At 31.6% G+C, this 18,355-nt stretch overlaps 2 protein-coding genes across 2 annotated transcripts; both read right to left on the bottom strand.

Moving 5' to 3' along the window:
- Nucleotides 1–3,541: 3,541 nt before the first annotated feature.
- LOC108909241 (ubiquilin-1) lies at nt 3,542–10,583 on the bottom strand. The gene is made up of 3 exons (XM_018713502.1): nt 10,487–10,583; nt 6,333–7,159; nt 3,542–4,587 (listed from the first exon to the last, which is right to left on the bottom strand). Exons 2-3 carry the CDS (start codon nt 7,088–7,090, stop codon nt 3,678–3,680), a joined length of 1,668 nt encoding a protein of 555 aa, XP_018569018.1. The 5' UTR covers nt 7,091–7,159; nt 10,487–10,583; the 3' UTR covers nt 3,542–3,677.
- A 2,339-nt stretch (nt 10,584–12,922) lies between these two features.
- On the bottom strand, nt 12,923–17,181 carry LOC108909239. Its single transcript, XM_018713501.1, has 3 exons — nt 17,003–17,181; nt 15,530–15,715; nt 12,923–13,207 (listed from the first exon to the last, which is right to left on the bottom strand). Exons 1-3 carry the CDS (start codon nt 17,080–17,082, stop codon nt 13,006–13,008), a joined length of 468 nt encoding a protein of 155 aa, XP_018569017.1. The 5' UTR covers nt 17,083–17,181; the 3' UTR covers nt 12,923–13,005.
- Between the last annotated feature and the right edge of the window lie 1,174 nt (nt 17,182–18,355).

Here is an 18,355-nt window from a genome sequence, read left to right as displayed (position 1 = left end):
GTGAAAAGACGAGTGAACAAATTTTGAACAATCCCAATTTTTTATATTGCACATGCTTTTCTGACGAATGCACATTCTTTTCTGACGAATGCACATTCTTTTCTGACGAATACACATTCTTTCTTAAAGGTTACATCAACATAATTGCAGATATTGAAGTGATTCAAATTCTGAAGTTATGAGAGAACAGCGTTCGCAGAATCCAAAAAAGTTGAATGTATGTATGGGTTGGAATTTTGGGAAATAATATTGTTGGCCCATTTTTTCTACCTGATAACCTGACAGGTGAATGTTACCTCAGTTTGCTTCAAGAATTCATCTACTCTCGCATTGTGGAGATTTTTGAAAACGACGATTAGATCCCAGAAAATGACTTTTTCTATTTATAAAACGGAACCTACCTCTTTAGAAGATCTTCGCCAACGAATAGTAGTAGCACGTGATGAAATAACCCATGAAATGCTACAAAATGTCCGGGAAAATGTTGAACAAAGATTTTATTACTGTACCCCGTTTAGGGTGATGACCCTACATTCATGAATTTATGATCAAAAGATGTCCCCTTGAAAACAAAATCGACCTGTTTCGGGATTTTCCTTAGAAACCAGTTCCATTGAAAATGTTTCAGGTGGATGTTTTAATTGGAGCACCCTGTATATTTATAAGTAAAGGTATAGATAATATTAATACTGCAAATCAGTTTAAGAATTTTCTGAAATTTGGCCTTAAAACTGTTGGAAACGAACTTAATTATTTTTATTATTAAATAATTTCTCCGTTATTTCTTAAGTAAAAAATGGCAAAAACATCTGAAACCAATATTCAACATTTGTAAAAGGCAACGGTTAAATGGTAATGCGACAGGACTACAGCGGATATCACAAACAATAAGTTGTATAACCAAAATCATTCATCTTTCTGTATACCAGACTGGTAAACGCAGCAGGATTTTTTTTTATCCAAGTTATAATTATTTTTCAAGACTTTATAGTATGTATTTACGTATATGTTATTACGTGCTAGAAAAGCAACACAATTTAACTTTGCATGTATTGAACTGAACTGTTGCTTCTTAATTATCAGAACTGAAATAAATTAATAATCTCCAAAAAAATTTTATGTGTTCTAAAATAATTTGTCTCACTGTAAAATGTGACTTGTACTTTATGAATCACGTATACATATTTACCTGTTAAAATGCAGCGCACACTACAGTTGACTGTTCTTGGAAGCAATAATTATTCTACCGCATCGCGACTAAAATTCGAAATGTGCAGTGTTTTAAGCAAATAATAAATATGCTAAATAAGTTAAATTAAATAATAACCTAGGGAAAGATAAGATTATACAAATATTTGCAATGTGTCTTAATGTTAAGAATTATACTTTCAGTAGTAGTTCAAGGGAAGTAAAACGTTTTAGCTTCAATAAAAGGCAATCTGTACAGAAAGATTTTAATACAAGATGTGATCCAAATAAGACCTATAGATCAGAGCGGATCTGTTTTGAGGTGGATGTGAGAGGAGGCAAGCAAATTTTTTCTGGAGTACTTTCAGTACAACTCGCATAATAAATGTGTAGATCTCTAGATATGGGCGAGGTTCGGAACATTTTCAAAATTGGAAAAAAAGTTTTTTACTTATATCTTGGAACCTATGCATTTTGGAAGAATATTGAAGAGGAAAAAAGTTTTGGAATTGAATTTTGCACAANGTTAAAGTAGCCTCATATTTTGAAATGCTGTTTTTATATTGTTTACTTATAAGAGAAATGGACCGAGAAATTGAAGCGGCATAGACAAAGACGGATTGTCGGGGATTAAATTTTAGCTACCTGCTACAATTCAGTACAGTCCGATCACACAGTTTTTTTAAAAGTACACCTCATCTATACCGATAATACATAATATAAAAATATTGAATATAAGCACCAGGACTACATTTATTTACGATTTGCACAAATAATAAGCTTTTATTACTCTCTTTCATTTCTAAACAGACTATAGTTTTTTTATTTTTAAACAATTAGATTACATTTATCAATTTGCAATTTAGTTTTTTTCAGACATTATAATTTTAAAGTACTCGGAAAGACGCTTCTTTAAAAAAAAAGTTAAATTCCGTTTATTGGTTCTCGAGATATAAGCGGTCAAAGTTTATCGGCACTGATCGTTAATTTATAAACAATTTGGCAATAATCTTTGATCCAGTGGCTTCGTTTTTCCGAGTTTAAGCTGGAAAAAAATTCATATACATAAGTTATCGGCAAAATAGATAAATGAGCGGAAAAATTTTTCATCAATTATTGCTATTTTGTAACATCGGTAATAAATTTATATAATTTTAACTTACAGTATATTGTGCAAAATTCAATTCTAAAACTTTTTCCACTTCAATATTCTTCCAAAATGCATAGGTTCCAAGATATAAGTAAAAATTTTTTAAACATTTTTGAAAAACAAAAAATTTATTAATCAATTAAATTGAAATAGACTATACTTTATACAAAAACTAGTCTATAAGTATTTAATATGTTTTTGAGCCCAAGGTACCAATCTAGACGGGGTGTTTATTTTGCAGAAAAGATTAATCAAATTGATATCTTTCGATCCTTTTGCCTCATGTAGGTCACCATTCCAAGAAAACAAAATACTAACATTTTACTGTTTGTATTTAAGAAACAGTTTCATATATTAAAAAAAAATTATAGGAGTGTGATGTTCGTTGTTATAATTCGCGTTCTGCAAATAATGTTTATAGAAACAATTTAAACCTGGCTTTTTTTGGGAAAGTGCGCATAATTTATTTATACAAATTTTTAAATTTAGGAAAACACTACACATGTTTCTCACAAGGTATAACAATAATAAATAAAATATATTAAAACAATAAGATCAAGATTACATCGAAACAGAAGGTTCCGCTTCACCGGCTCATGATTGGTGTAATTTCTCACGAGATTTCAATCAACGAGTCAGCGATCGCATTATCTCGAGCTCAAACGCAGCGGTTTGTTATTGTTCATTGTAAACGAATAATTAATATCGATGACGCTAAGATTTAGGAATTTTTGGTTGACAGTAATCATTTATGGAGGCTAGAAAGTTCATGATACCCGTAAAGCAAAGAACGGGCTAAATTTTATTTAAAAAATAAAAGCAATATACGAGTAAATATTCTCTTACACCTTGGCCTGCTTAAAAACTCTGAGAATATAATTTTGGTGCCCCATATATCTTCATGAATACTTTTATTGCAAGGTATCATATAATTTCTTTACTGTAAATGTCATATTCCAAATATTCTTTGTCCTACCCTGTAATTGGATTTGTAATTTGTTGGGTTGGCATATGCTAAAATAAAATGTACGAGTTGACATAAGTTGAATAAAAACAATGAATGTTTTTGAAATAGATATTTTTTAATAAAGGCGATGTTGTGATTTTTTTTTAAGTAACGCTGTTCAAAGCCGCTGTTTAGCGGCTCTTTCTAAATGTTATCCTTATTTGGCTGAAGTGTTTTGTGTAGAATAATAAAAATAGTAACTGAACTAAAGTATTTATTCAGTTAAGTTATAACAAACCCGAACATAAAATTGTACATGTTACTTCACATAGAACATACAACGCCTCATTCTAACCATAAAAAAATAATATTCTAATTTACACAACTTCCCAATTAACTCATAGACAGCTGCCCTTGGGCAAGTAACTTCTCAACAGCTGCGTTGATGTCTCCAAAAGTCGCAATCAACGCCTGCAAATTGATTTCTCTATTAACGAATCCCATTGCCGCAAGCTGCTCCAGTTGAGATTGATATCTCTGCTCGGGAGGTACCGACGTGTCATTATTAGTAGCCATACCCGCCACCATCCTAGCCATAAATTCGGAAAATGCGTCTCTCGGAGCGCTTGGTGCACTAGTTGGTGCCGCTGCCGGCGCGCTATCAGTTGCGGGTGAAGGGTTAGGAGAGCCCGCTGGGGGAACTTGTGGAGGTGCGACAGTATGGATGAGACCGGGTGCCGATTGCCTTAAAGTTTCCATCCCTTGTTGGATTTGTAAAATAGCGTCGAGAGCCTGTGGATTCGTCATTAGATTCTGTACTTCGGGATTCTGCATCTGTTGCATGAACTGGGGCATCATGTTCCTCATTTGTGCTTGTAACACGGGATTATTGGTAACCAAAGGGTTTTGAGCTAGCAACGCGTTGGCCATGTTTGGATCTGCAGTCAAAGCCTCTAGGACTGATTGGGTATATGGCGCGGATAACATATTCTGAACCACGCTAGGGTTCTCTGACATTTGCTGCAGAAGGCTCGCCATCTGTGGGTTGTTCATAACACCTGCTGCCGGTGTAGTCCCGGTACTGGCTTGGAACTGTGCAGCAAGATTTGTTAGCATAGGTTCTTGCAAGTTTTGGTATATGTTTTGCAAGGGATTAATTCCAGGAACAGACGGAGTTCCTTCCATGCCAACAGATCGCTCGTGATTCCTCATTAATTCTTGGAGCATGGACGGATTACGTGCCAGCTCTGCCGTTTGACGCAACAACTCTGGGTTATTAAGTGTTTGGTTTATTTCAGGATACCTTGAATAAAAAGCTGGGTTACTGTAATTATAACACCTACAAACCTATTTGGCTATTTTGTGTTTAATTAGTTTATGACTGAAATAGAAATTCTACCGACGAAGGAAAACATGCACAGTATGTCACGATATTCCTCCAACAAATTGTTAAAGAGGTTTTCTGACCAAAAATAAGAAAAAAATAATAATCATCATTCGCAAACTTTTCGTGACATAGGCGACAAAATTTCTATTATATTAGATATTATAGAAAAGATAAAAACAGATCAAGCAACAGGTCAAATTTGTAAATAATAAACACATATAATTCCTTTGTTAATGTAGTTAAACAACTCGACAACAAAGTCCGCATTTTATTTGATCGGTAAGATTTAGCAGGAAATTGACAGGCAAAAAAAATAATGTTGGCTTTAGTTTAAATACAGTGCCACATAAATATCAGTTAATAATAATCTTCTAACGTGTAATTAGGTAATACATTACCAAGTAAAAAAGTTTCATAGAATGCTGCCGGTTATGAAAAATGTGTTAATTCTACTGAATTAGAATGAATTATCTTCAAAAAAGTAATTGAGAACAACTAAAACAAATAAAACGTCTATTACCGTATGCCAAAAAAACGTCAAAAATGAAGCGTGAACCTATGTATACATGAACTTTATTCAAAAGTTTTGTTCAAAACATGACCTATAGGAATTTAGAGGAGGAATATTGCAACACCATACAATAACTTTATTGTCAATATAAAGCGAATTTTTAAGTTTTCTGACAATGTCTTTTAATATGAAGATCACGAGAGACAGAAGAAAAAAATACACATCTGCCAGATACACCATTAAGTATGCATTGTATAACTATAATTCTGTATATATAATTTATAAAAAGGCAAAAATGTGCACACAGTGTGTGTACGTACATACTAATTGTGTAAAAGCTGTTTTACATTGACAATTTATTAATCAATTAATTGATGAAGTCGCTTCATCAGGAAATTGGACAAGTGTAATGCACCAAATCAGCTGTCAAATAACTTCATCAATTTATTCATCAAGTTCTTGACGAATTAGAGCATGTTCTAATTTTCGTCAATTTCTTCGTGAAGTTCGGAAGTACCAACCCAACAGATTTCCAGCTTCAGATCAGTAATGAGATTATGTTATTGGAATATGTAAATAATTGTGTAGTGTCGTGCTAGTTCTGCATTGTTTTTACTGATTTGTTATTTACAAAAACTAATATTTATATAATATGTGTCAGAACGGTACCGCTGTTGTATCACTACAATTATGAGTGGAAAGGTGACATTTTTGAAATTTATTTGCTTCTTTGATTCATTGGTAGAACCGATTCATACGTCAAAAAACTTGACAAAGTCTGTAGCAGTGTAAAACCACACTGTTTACCAATAAATTCGTGAATTAATTGATGAAGAACTTCGTCAATTTATTGATGAATAAATTGTCAATGTAAAACAGCTATAAGAAAATATTCACATATTTCTATTCATTGAATTTTAAAACTGTCGACTTCTTTTAAATACTATCTTGTTAGTTCCGCGTGGTTCTCATTGAATACATGCATAAATAGTTCTTTCCAAATTTCTTGGATTACCTAATTAGAAATCTGAAATTTCCGTAACGGTTCTTTAATAAAACTAAAAAAATCGTCAAAAGTTTTCTCTTCCAGCTCGAATTCTAATTCAATGAGAAAATTATTACAAAATAACCAAACTAAGATCTCATGTACCTATCTATAAGTTCCTGCATCTGTGGATTTCTGGTGATCAACGTTCTCATAACCTCTGGATTGTTCATTAACTGTTGCACCAACGGATTATCCAAAAGGTCCCTCAGCAATGTGGGATTTGACAGCAACTCGTTCTGCATCTGACTCTGAATTTCCATAAAATTAGCGGACCCCATGCCAAGCTGTGCCAGACCCGCCAGACCACCTAAACTGCCCAATTGATAAGGTGTTGCACTTATATCTGCCGGTGGCCTTTGCGAGCCCGCCTCCAAAGTCTTAGGGGCCGCCCTAATGACAAGATGAATTGTCAAGCCATCCTTAACATTATGTTGGATCAAAGTGTCACCATCGTTCATGATTTTACCCGCAAAGATTAAACATAACTGGTCGGGTTCAGCGTTAAATTTAGGTCCGATTAATTCCTTAAAGTCTTTTATCAACGCTTCTTCCTCGACGTCAAAACTTTCTTTCTCCTGAGCTGTTTTGACATGTACGGAGATTCTCTTAGCGGGAAGTTTTTCCACTTTTATTTCTTCAGGTTGTTTCTGTTCTATAGTACTTTCCGCGGCGGCTTCCTCACTAGGAGGTGGTGCTTGTTCTGTGGGTGCCGCGGCTTCCATGTCATCACTTGGAAGAGTAGCTGGTACGGAAACATTTGCTTCGGGTTCTATTGAAGGAGTTTCTAAAGCTATCTCGGGTATATGCTCCGGCACTTGCTGCGACAAGTGCTCGGATTCGATGGGAGTTTCGTCTGCCATTATGTCACGACGCGTTTATAAGATACGAGCCCCAGTTAAATCGCCAATGTCACTGTCAGCCAAATGTCCCTAAAAAAGGACAGAAATGTCAGTTAGTTTTAAGCAAATCGCAAAAAATAATAGCTACGTTTAACATCCCATACTCGACAGAATATATTTAAATTTTTAATAGAATTAATTATTCGCAATGTTTAGAAATCTGAATAAGTATATCGGTATATTAATTAAAAATTTCAGTAGAAAAAACAAGTCAATATTATTTTAATTATTCGAATGAATCTTAAATATTTCAGTATAAGTTTGACTACTATAAAACAGACAACAAACGCTGATAACTAAAAAAAAAAAATGAAGAGCAGTACCTACATTATAATAAACAATCACTATAAAGTTATCTTACAAATTGTCATTTAAGAATACATATGCAAAGAAGCACTTCATGGAAAATTTATGAAATTGTTGTAAAAATATGAGATGAAATTCAGATTAAAATATGGGTTTAACGATGTTTTACTATAGTATATAGTTCGCCGAGAAAGAAAAATAATTTCTCTACTAATGTGATTGTTAATTACAATAAAAATAATATTTTGACGAGTATAAGAGATGGTAAAACATTTTAATTTTATATTACGGCTTCAGTGACTAGGTGACGATTTAACAATGGCTCAAATAACGAAATATCATTTAGAAAAATAATATTTTAGATAATTTTATAGTTTTTCCATATCGTCTTGGATACAGCAAGAACTACTAAACTCTAGTTAAGACACAGACAGGTGATATAGGTATACAAACAATTTTTAAATTTTCAGCCAAAATAGTATAATGTATTACTTCAATAGGGTCTTTCTTACCTTTTAAAGAAAAGTAATTGAGAATGATTACGGAATTTCCTCAAACGAAATAAGCCTTATCTATAAAACATTAATAAAATACGTATGTGGTTTCACCTAAAAGTTGGCCTTGTTGTTAAGTATGTACAGAATGAGTTTTTTTTTAAATATAGGTACCGATTATTATTTCAAGACTGACGCATTTTGTCACGCTTTGACGCTATCGCCTTTAAGTGAGACGATGCATCAAATGGGGCCTCATTTGGCGTCTTTTCATTCTCTTTTTAAAAATGTGTGGATTAGTTTCTGACAATGAGAAATTGTAAATTTCTTTGGAGAAACGAACAAAAAAATGCACAATCCTGTAAATGTTTAGACAATGACTAGGTCGTCTTGCAACTGATAATTTTAATGAGACCTATATCGCTGTAATAATAAGAAAATACATGTGTTAAAATATACAGGACGTTGGATGTTAAGAAAAAACAACTTACATTTTTTAAGGGGTCTCATAGGTGTGTAGTTCCATTCAATAATAAACTATTTTCAAAACTATTCTGATAAATCTATCCCATTAATTTAAAATTTTTAAAAAATAGGCATTTTTTAATGTTAAAATGACGGTTTGTTCCTTAGCCTCAGTATAGAAGTAGCTAAAGAAAGAATTTTTTGAAAGAAGAAACAAAATAATTTTAGAAATGAAATACATTATACATAGGTATAACATATTCTAGCGGCATTTATTTCCCTTATCAATATCATTAAAGGTAGACCCAGCATATACCGCGTGTCCCGTAATACGTGTACAATAAAATACCACAAATTCCTGAACACAAAATAGGCCGATTTGGATAATTTACCTATATTCGAAATCGTTTCGTTTGGCCTCTAAATGGCCTCAAAATTTCTGAACATTTCTTGAATTTTTAAAATGACTAATGCTTGTTAATTTATTTTAATCATTTTAGAGGTGTGGACTTTTACTTTCAATTAACATATTTTGGTGTTATAGGTACAGAGAAGTTTTTAAAATGCACACCTGCTTTCTAGCAACTAAAAATATCCGTACATAACTAATGCGTTTATGCAATAATACAAAGATTTTTCAGTTGGTAGATGATACTGCCTTTTTATTTTCGACTCATCGTAACTGTTTATTCCTGATGAGTATTTAATAAGATAAAATTTATTACTTTATTTTTCATGGACAAACACGTAGACGTACGGGTTTCGTCGATAAGGTCGCGAAAGTGTCAAGTTTATATTCAGATGGATATCCAAATCGACTGGTGCTCAACCATCAAACGACTGTAAAGAAAGACGCCATGGCGAAAATGGTAGTTTTGAATGGAGAAATGAAGATCTAGGCTAAGACGTATAACAAGAAAATCCTAAAAATAGTACTAGACGCCTAGGAAGTGTACCGGTAGTCCCTAAAAGTATTGCTCACCGAATTTTAAAGAAAGTTATTATACCCTTATTACCTCAATTACTTTTACAAAATCTGGCAGTCTTCACGACGCGAAAAGCAAAGGTTTGATGGTTGGGCACAGATAAATAAAAAAATCATTGCCTGCCAGCAATCTATTAGAGAAACTGTAGTTTTTTCCCTAAGCAGCCAATTTAAAGTAAATTACCAACTGAAAAATATTATTTGTCATTATTGCATCAATGAAAAACGTTAGTGAGGGATATTTTCACTATACAAGTTTGAAAAACCATTCTGTGTAATACGAAGATGTGTCAATTGAAAGCAAAAGCCCACACCCCAATAATAATCAAAACCGATTAACGCGTATTTAAAAAGTTTATAAAAATTCTTTATATAATGTACGTATAATACCTACATTGAAGTGTATTCCTATTTAGAAATGTTATTTATGTACATATAATTTAGTAGACGCTTGCTCGGATGTTTGTATAGGAAACATTTTACTAAGTACCAATGGGAATTACCTTAATTGAACTAAGTACTTAAATATTTTGTATTAATGACAATGATGTTCAAAAAATAAAAAAAAAACAATGATAGAAAATAACTCAATTCAAATTATAGATTTGAAATAATACGAACGTTGCATGTTAGAAACGAAATCCAAATATATTGATTAAAATAACTACTAATGTTGAACAAATTGAAGCGTACTGTAATATTTGATATACGTTCCGGAAAGAAATTATGTGGCAAACAAGAAGTTGCTAGGATACGACGAATTAAATAAAAATACATCGACATGCAATCAATCTAGATATTCGTTCGATTCCAATATCAAACATTAGATGCCAAGGAACCGCTTCTAATCTAAAATTGAGGTTATATTGTTACATTGAAAATAATGTGGTCATAATTGTTTACAGAATCAATTGTCCTTAAACTACGAATATGAAACAACAAAAAATAACGTCTGAACAAATAATTTCGAATAACTTTGCTGATTTGTGATAATTAAAATCTTGATTTAAAAAACCGGTATTATACCATGTTATGAAATACAAATAGTTCCAATTATTTATAAGATAAATTGCATCAATATAATTCAAGTTTTAAATATAAACTTACCCTTCCTTACAGTATTAGCACTAGAATTTTATAAAAACACTATAAATTTAATAAAAACTACAATGGCGTCAATGATGCTAAATTCTTGGTTGATAAAAGCTGCTGGTGGTCGCCGTTATTAAGTGCGCATGAGTAATAGTTCAGTAATTTCAATAAAATAGGGAGCTGTGAGCCATCTAGGAGGAAGTAGCAAAAGAGGTAAAGCACATTTAAAGAATACGATTTACAGAGAAGAGTTGTTGAATTTACCGTTGCATATTATTTGAATTTTGAAATAGGCGGTAGGATCCTTTTTGAGACGCAAATTTTGAACAGTTATAAAATGGAAACTAAAAATACACAGAATTGTAACATGAAAAAACACGACAAAATACAACGAGAAATAGATCAATTGGAAATACAAATCACTGCAGGTAATTAAAATAACTTCAAATATGTACTGACAAATCTATGAATTTATTGATCTATGACTTTATATTGATTCCTAAATTCAGTTAAAGATAAAATACATACCTTGGAAAATGAAGAAAAGTTGGAAAGTTATAAAAATAATCTCTTAGAAGTTAGAAAGGACAAACTGAAAAGTGACATTGAATATTATGAAAAATATTCGGAGGTAGGTTCATTTAAAAAGGTATAACCATACCGTAGTGCAAATGGATGATCAAATATCCATTGATATTCTTCATACTTCCTTTTGGTACCCCCATCCCCCAGGGATTGGTGTTTAAGTGTTTTTATCTTATTACTTACCACATATTTTGTGAATTTTATAACGCAATGAGCTCTTAGTTTATTTTTACTAAGATGTCAACGATAGAAGTATTAACGCTCTCACTATATTTGTAGAAGAAACCTTCGTTTTATTTTTGATATATAGAGTAAAAATTCATATATTTTTCTTTTTTTTAGAAAATGGATACAAAAATTACAGAAAAACAAACTGCTTATTTAAAATTCTCTATAACAAATGAATACTATGAAAAATTGCTAGAAATACATAGAAAACAACACATACAGCCTGAAAATTTTTGTTCCTGTATGTCTCCCAATGTATATTACTTTATATTGCATTAATTATTTAATAATTTCAGCTGAAGAAATTCCATTATGTGAAGTAAATCCATATTTTCGAAAACAAATGAATAATATGGAAGAACAAGTAGAGAAATTGACAGCAACTATTGAAATAAATTCTGCTACAATTAAAAATCTATTAAAAAATCTAAATATGTAGTTCCCCATAACAGCCTTTAGTTCACTTCATTTAGGTCTTTTCGTTTTTGTATCAAGTTTGGTGAAATTTGTTTTGTTTACAATTTTGAAACTCCTTTAATTAGTTAGTGTCTGACATTCATTTATGTATTAAATATTTTTTATTTTATAAATATGCAGTACCTACTGATTTCATAAAAACGCTTTCCACACAGTAACAGTAGGGGTGGCCCCAAAAAAAAACTAATATTTTTTTTCGTGTCTTGTGAAAATATGTTAGTTCATCATGTTTTAACAGCACAAATCAGCTCAAAAAAAGTTTTTTTAGAGGGGGCTCAAGATTTTTAAAAATTTCCAAAATCGTCAAAAATTGATTTTTTTTTAAATCTTTTGTCTCGTTATTTTATCATTTTCTAGGTTGACAAAAATCTCGATTCTGAAAATTTCAAATCGATATTTTAATTTCTAAAGGTCACTCATAACTATTTTAACCTTCGAAATAGTGTACCTGTTTTTGAGCGACCTCTAAAAATAAATATCAATGAACTAATAATTTTTTTTTATTGAATTTGATGAACAAAAGGATAGAAATCACGACACTTAAATTTTAAAAAATTAATATTTGATACTCAGTGCGGTAGTAAATTTTGCCTCGAGAAATGTTTTAAATGTCTCGTGATTTATTTCTATTCTTTTGTTCATCAAATTCAATAAAAAAATTATTAGTTCGTTGATGTTTTAAAATCCTGAGCGACCTCTATAAAAATTTTTTTTTTGAGCTGATTTTCTGAGGGGGCTCTTAAAACATGATAAACTAACGTATTTTCACAAGACATGAAAATAAAAATATTTGTTTTTTTTGGGCCACCCTAAGCAACAGTCATTAATGTCCAAACAAAAATTGACAAGTATTTCTAGCCAATAAAAATAATTGAATGAAATAATGAAAATTGTATAACACACAGCCCACTTTTATTCAAACTTTGTGTAATATACCTATGACTTAACTGTTACCGTCATTTACTCTTATTTTCGATTAAAATGTTATCAAAAAAGTATTTTTTGGTAAAATTAAGTAGGCAATAAAGTCATCATTTTTTACAAGTCATCCATCTGACACACTCCATAGATTAACTAATTAACTAATTAACTTAATTGTGTGTATAATTACAACCATAAGCAACTACTTTGTAAAGGCAAGAAAATAAAAACAACAGATAATTTTTATAAAAATATCTAATTTTGTTAAAATTAATAATATAAATTTATTGCAAATATTATGGCACAAAAGGAGTCACTGTAATTTATATCGTTTTGTATTTTTCTTTTGTTAAATTAATTTCTTCCAGTTGCTTTTTGCTTTGTTCTGAAAACGCTTTTATGTATAGCATTGTCATCTCAGATTCTTCCCGTACTAGTTCAATTTGCTTAATTAGTTCCCTTTTTCTTTTCAATAAATTCCGGGCTTTGATAGAATTTAAGTTTACGTCTCCCGTTTTGGGCCTCCTAAAAAACACAACAATAATTAATATTATGTTGGTACCAGTGTGCCTACAAGATCAGTAAGAAATGAATTCCACTTTAATGTCGATGATTAGAGTGGACCAAGTGGAAAACGTTTTCATTTTATGGAATAAGAGAGAGAGAGAATTGAAAGACAGTTTATAAAAGAAGAAAGGTATTGCATGTGGAATCCGAGTTTCCTAATCGTGTATAATTTTTCGTTTAATTTAATTTGAAATGAATTGCAAATTAATTGTTTTTTCAGTTATTTTCACATAAAAATGCATACATTATATTCAAACTAAAATTTATTTTAGGAGAACCTTGCAAATATGAGAATATGAAAAATTAGCAAAAACTCTCTCGATTACGACAGATAAATAGTACTTTGCATATAAATTTTTTCATAATTTTAGGCAGGGCCTAATATTGTCAGTTTTAGACCAATTAAGAAAATTGTGTCTGATGTCTTAGTATACCACACTGTATCAGTAGAAAAAATCATTCGGCCGACTTTGATTGCCCTGAAATAATAAAAAAAAATCCTTCAACAAATCAAAAAATATGTAAGAATGAAAGATATACGAAATATTTAAAATTTTCTACTCTTTAAATTGAGAAAACAGTTGAGCATTGGATTACGTGCCTAACTGCCTAACAATGGTTTATTTAAACGAAACATCATTTATATTTTTATACAGTTGGACAGAATGCTTTCTTAAGATTACAGTGATATAAGGTGTGGTGAATATAGCTATAACTCTAAGGAAATTATGGTCAAAAGTGTGTGCCACAAACCTAATGTTATAGAAGAAGAGTCTTTTTCTAACAAATTATGCTCATGATTCACTTGTTGGCCATATTGCCATATTATATTTCTCTTACTATTTAAGGTGGTTCCCGTTAATTGGAAGAAAATGTCCAAATATATAAAAATAAACAAGGTTTTTGATTTTTTTTTTATTTTACATCGGCCTATTACTGCTACTATGGCTAAACACCAATGCCACGAGATGAGCAACTCCCAACCTGGAAATTTTGCCGGATTCTCATTATGCCATAGGATAGGGATCTTTTACGTGTCTAACATTACTTAGATAAGGAACCAACAGTTTTACACCCTTTCCAAAACATGACATATTTTTCTATAAAAACCTTTTATAAATTTATATAGCTCCTACGACATACAGGCCACTAGAAGGTGGATGAGCATCGCAAGCCTTCCCTGAATGTTCACCCATCCAAATACAGTCTTTCCGAAGTCAGTTGAACATGTAAAAAAACGCCTGGCAATAAAATTTAATGACTTTCATAGGCTTCCCTAAAAAAGTTTTCTGCTAAAGGTAAAAAATTATAATAATTTGTATATAATGCGTAGAAAATTTCTATTATATGTTCATTTGACCAACAAAATATTTTAATTATTTATGTCCTCAAACAATTTTATTATATTGATGGTAAATTTCATTTTGTTCCGTTTCAAAAGATCTCTAAAATGCCATGTTGTAATATTATTTCTCCCTTTCGCAATTGTAATATCAATTATTAATAGAAGGTGCCTATAATAAATTAAAATTACCTGAATTACACCAAATTCCGCATTGCTGCACTGCACTACTGAGCAATTTGTCAACCATTTGTCAACAGCTGAGATTTATTGCCCAGTGGCCCAATGCAGCTGTGTTTGTATTTCATTTGCCCGTGCTTGCATTCTTCAACTGGGCGTATACATTTCTACCACCTCCATGTTTAGTTCGACCAGACGTGTATATGGGTATGGCTAAATAAATAGAGGAACAAGTTTTTCAAATATTTCAATGCCGAGTTGCTGCGTCAGCGACCGAACCTGGTACATACTTTCAACCTCTTGGTTTTTCAATTGATATCGAAAAGACTACACTAACTGTGATCAGCATTGCTCAACTTTTCATATCGATGTCATGAATGCCAAGTCGCTAGTTTGCACTTGCTCTAGGTGTTTCAATTAAATAACTCAAGCCTGTATGTTTCTGATCTGATACTTAATTGTTTTTGCAATTTAGGTTACAGAAAATTTAAAATATTTTTAATATTTTTAAAGATATAGGAGCAAATAAGAAGCGATACTATGGTGGATCACCCTATACAAACAAACTCAAATTATTCATGACAAACTTAATTTAAATATAAGTAAAATTTATTGTTCACAGCGACTCTTTTTTTCGTAGTATAGTGAAAAATAAAAACATTTTCCCTCTTGCCCACTCTAGTCGTAAAAACAGAATCATCAGTATCCCACATTTTTAGTACAAGTAAATAATTATCTAATACAAGTTTATTATTTACCATGCGTCATGTTTTGGAGATTTTGCTTCTAACTCTCTTAAATATTTTAATTTCTCTGGAATATTGTAATGAATCCACATCCAGTCAATGACCCTTTTTGTAACTGTTATTATAGTGTTTTTTATATAACCCAGAAGTTCCTGAGAAAATGTAATCTTCGGATATATTGCCTTTAGGTCTCTTCCACTACAATATAAAAATACTTTTTTAATATTAAATACATTTTTCTTTCTACTACACAAACAATTATTGGAACATCTCCAAGAAACATATTAATACAACTATATCTAAATAAACATTTTATACATACATAACACTAAAAAGAAATAGAAATATGTATCCTCTCCATCGGCGCCTTTTAGATGACAAAACTACTTAAATAATTGAGACATGTAAGAACACCTACGTAGATAGTTTTACTGTAGATAATTATAAAAAAATCACATTCTGCAGGCTATATTTTTGTATAGGTAAATTGATATAAATGGTCTTATTTGAATCCTAGGAATCTGTAACGGAGTGGTATCTCTTGTAGGTATGGTTAATTGAATCAATTTTGAATTTTTACTCGACGTAAATTAGTTGTGAATATACCTATAGTCTGTGATAAAATTGTCTCCTAGTTTGTCACAAGTAAATTTTCATGATGGGCTTTATTTTACTTTCACTCTATAAATTACAAAGCTGCAAATCTGTTATCTGAAAGTACAGGCATTAATTCATGACTATTAAAGTTAGAAATTTTAGAAAATATCAATGACGGTAATTGTTTTCTCTGATGAAAATGAATAATTGTTGAAACGACAATGACATAGATAAAAAATTGAACAGGTTTATTTTGATTCTAAAGAAGTATTGTATTTAACATCTTACAAATTTACAGCGTTATACATATAAAGTGAAGAATTAATTCCTATTGATAATAAACACATTGGTCTTTACCTCCAATATCAAAAATACAAGGAGAGTGATCATAGTTGGAGCACCCGGAATGAATTTTCATACACCATGTTATACGTTATACAGACGTTCATCAGAAATTTGTAGACGACTTCATAAATATTGAATGTAAACTTTCCCTGTATGACACCAAATCATAGCGAATATAGTAGGTAAACCAAAAAGCCTTTAAAAGGCTTTCAAATATAAGTAAACAGCTTGATTATAATTGAGGTTAGAAGATATCCCAATGGCAGGATGAATAAAAGTAATCCTCACCTGAAGCAACAGAAGTCCGACGTATTTGAAAACTGAAATCAGGCCGGGACTGGTGCAATATGATTAATTTAACACACATAAAGCACTAGTCCCGAACCTAACTACAATTTTCAGTTAAAATCATATGAGGTTGACATGTCCTTGCTTTGATCGACAATTTATTATAAAAATAATCTAAACACAAGTGTAAAATAAAATTGGAAAGAGCCGTTATAAAGCATTTCAACAAAGAACAGGGCAATGACATTTCCATACCTGACGCCCGAGGGAATTTCTTCCGCTATCCTATGGATAACTTGAAGGCACACGTCTGGATTGTAGTCGTACGCACTCATACTACCACTATATGTTCAACACATGTAAAAATATGTATATTTGTATACCACAGTAAAAAGTAAATAACTTTATTTTTTTCTAAAACGACTAATTACTAAACAAAAACAACTTTAAAAAGTTGTTAACAAATTTGCGCTTGCGTTTGATTCTACTTTAATACTTTAGCGCTATCTGTCGGACGCTCCGTCGATTTGAACTTCACTGTACAGTAATCTATTGCATCAACTGTTTAGTCAGGTCGGTAAACTATGTCTAATACGTCTCACATCTAAGAGATGACGGAAGTTTAGATCTTTTAAAAACACTTCACTGTAAAGTAATCTATTGCATCAACTGTTTAGCCATGTAGATAAACTACATCTAATACGTCTGAAATCTAAGAGATGACGGTAGTTTGGGACTTTTAAAAACATAATTATGTAATTGGAAATTGTAGGTAACTTAGCAAAAAAATAAATGGTACATAAAAAATTGTTATCGGTCTCCACTTTTGTGATCTCCTTCCTGGTGCAAGCTTGAAACTGGTAAGTGCTTTTAATATACAGGGTTTTCAAAATGTTTGGAACCCCCCCTCTATCTCAGAAAATACTGCTCAGACAAAAAAATGATTAGAGCAAAAGTTGCAGGGTTTTGAGTGAGCAATCCAACGGTGACTTTGACCATGACCTTGATCATGACCTTAAAGGTCATTTAGAGGTCAAGTTGAAATTTTTTAATGAAACTGTATACTTTTGACTCCGGAAATGGATAAAAATGGAAATTTTTACTTTCGAATATGACATTGACTATGACCTTCAAGGTCATTTAGAGGTCAAGTTGAAAATTTTAAATGGAGCCGTTTACTTTTGAATCCAGAAATGAAAAAAGCGAGAAATATCGGGTCATTTATTAAGAATCGATTTGACCTGTAATTGACCTTGAAGGTCATAGTCAAGGTCATATCCGAACGTAAAAATTTCAATTTTTTCCATTTCTGGGGTCAAAAATATACGGTTCGATTTAAAATTTTCAGGTTGACCTCTAAATGATCTTGAAGGTCATGGTCAAGGTCGCATTCAATCGTAAAATTTTCCGCCCTTACCATTTCCGGGGTCAAAAGTATACGGTTCCATTTAAAATATTCCACTTGACCTCTAAATGACCTTCAAGGTCATGGTCAAGGTCACCGTTAGATTGCTCACTCAAAACACTGCAACTTTTATCCTAATAATTTTTTAGTTTGAGCAGTATTTTCTGAGATAGAGAGGGAGTTCCAAACTTTTTGAAAACCCT

Source organism: Anoplophora glabripennis, unplaced genomic scaffold, assembly GCF_000390285.2.
Source record: "Anoplophora glabripennis isolate ALB-LARVAE unplaced genomic scaffold, Agla_2.0 scaffold431, whole genome shotgun sequence".
Lineage (NCBI taxonomy): Eukaryota > Metazoa > Arthropoda > Insecta > Coleoptera > Cerambycidae > Anoplophora > Anoplophora glabripennis.
Note: the sequence above shows the minus strand (reverse complement) of the source record. Positions and strands in the feature narration are given on the sequence as shown.

Excerpts from the sequence above, each read along its gene's own strand:
- LOC108909241 (XM_018713502.1), bottom strand. The coding sequence starts at position 7,090 with ATGGCAGACGAAACTCCCATCGAATCCGAGCACTTGTCGCAGCAAGTG. Across the intron at positions 4,588-6,332 it reads ATGCAGGAACTTATAGATAG|GTATCCTGAAATAAACCAAA; the intron begins GTACATGAGATC and ends TTTTTATTCAAG.
- LOC108909239 (XM_018713501.1), bottom strand. The coding sequence starts at position 17,082 with ATGAGTGCGTACGACTACAATCCAGACGTGTGCCTTCAAGTTATCCAT. Across the intron at positions 15,716-17,002 it reads GAAATTCCCTCGGGCGTCAG|TGGAAGAGACCTAAAGGCAA; the intron begins GTATGGAAATGT and ends TTTATATTGTAG. Across the intron at positions 13,208-15,529 it reads TCTCCAAAACATGACGCATG|GAGGCCCAAAACGGGAGACG; the intron begins GTAAATAATAAA and ends TGTGTTTTTTAG.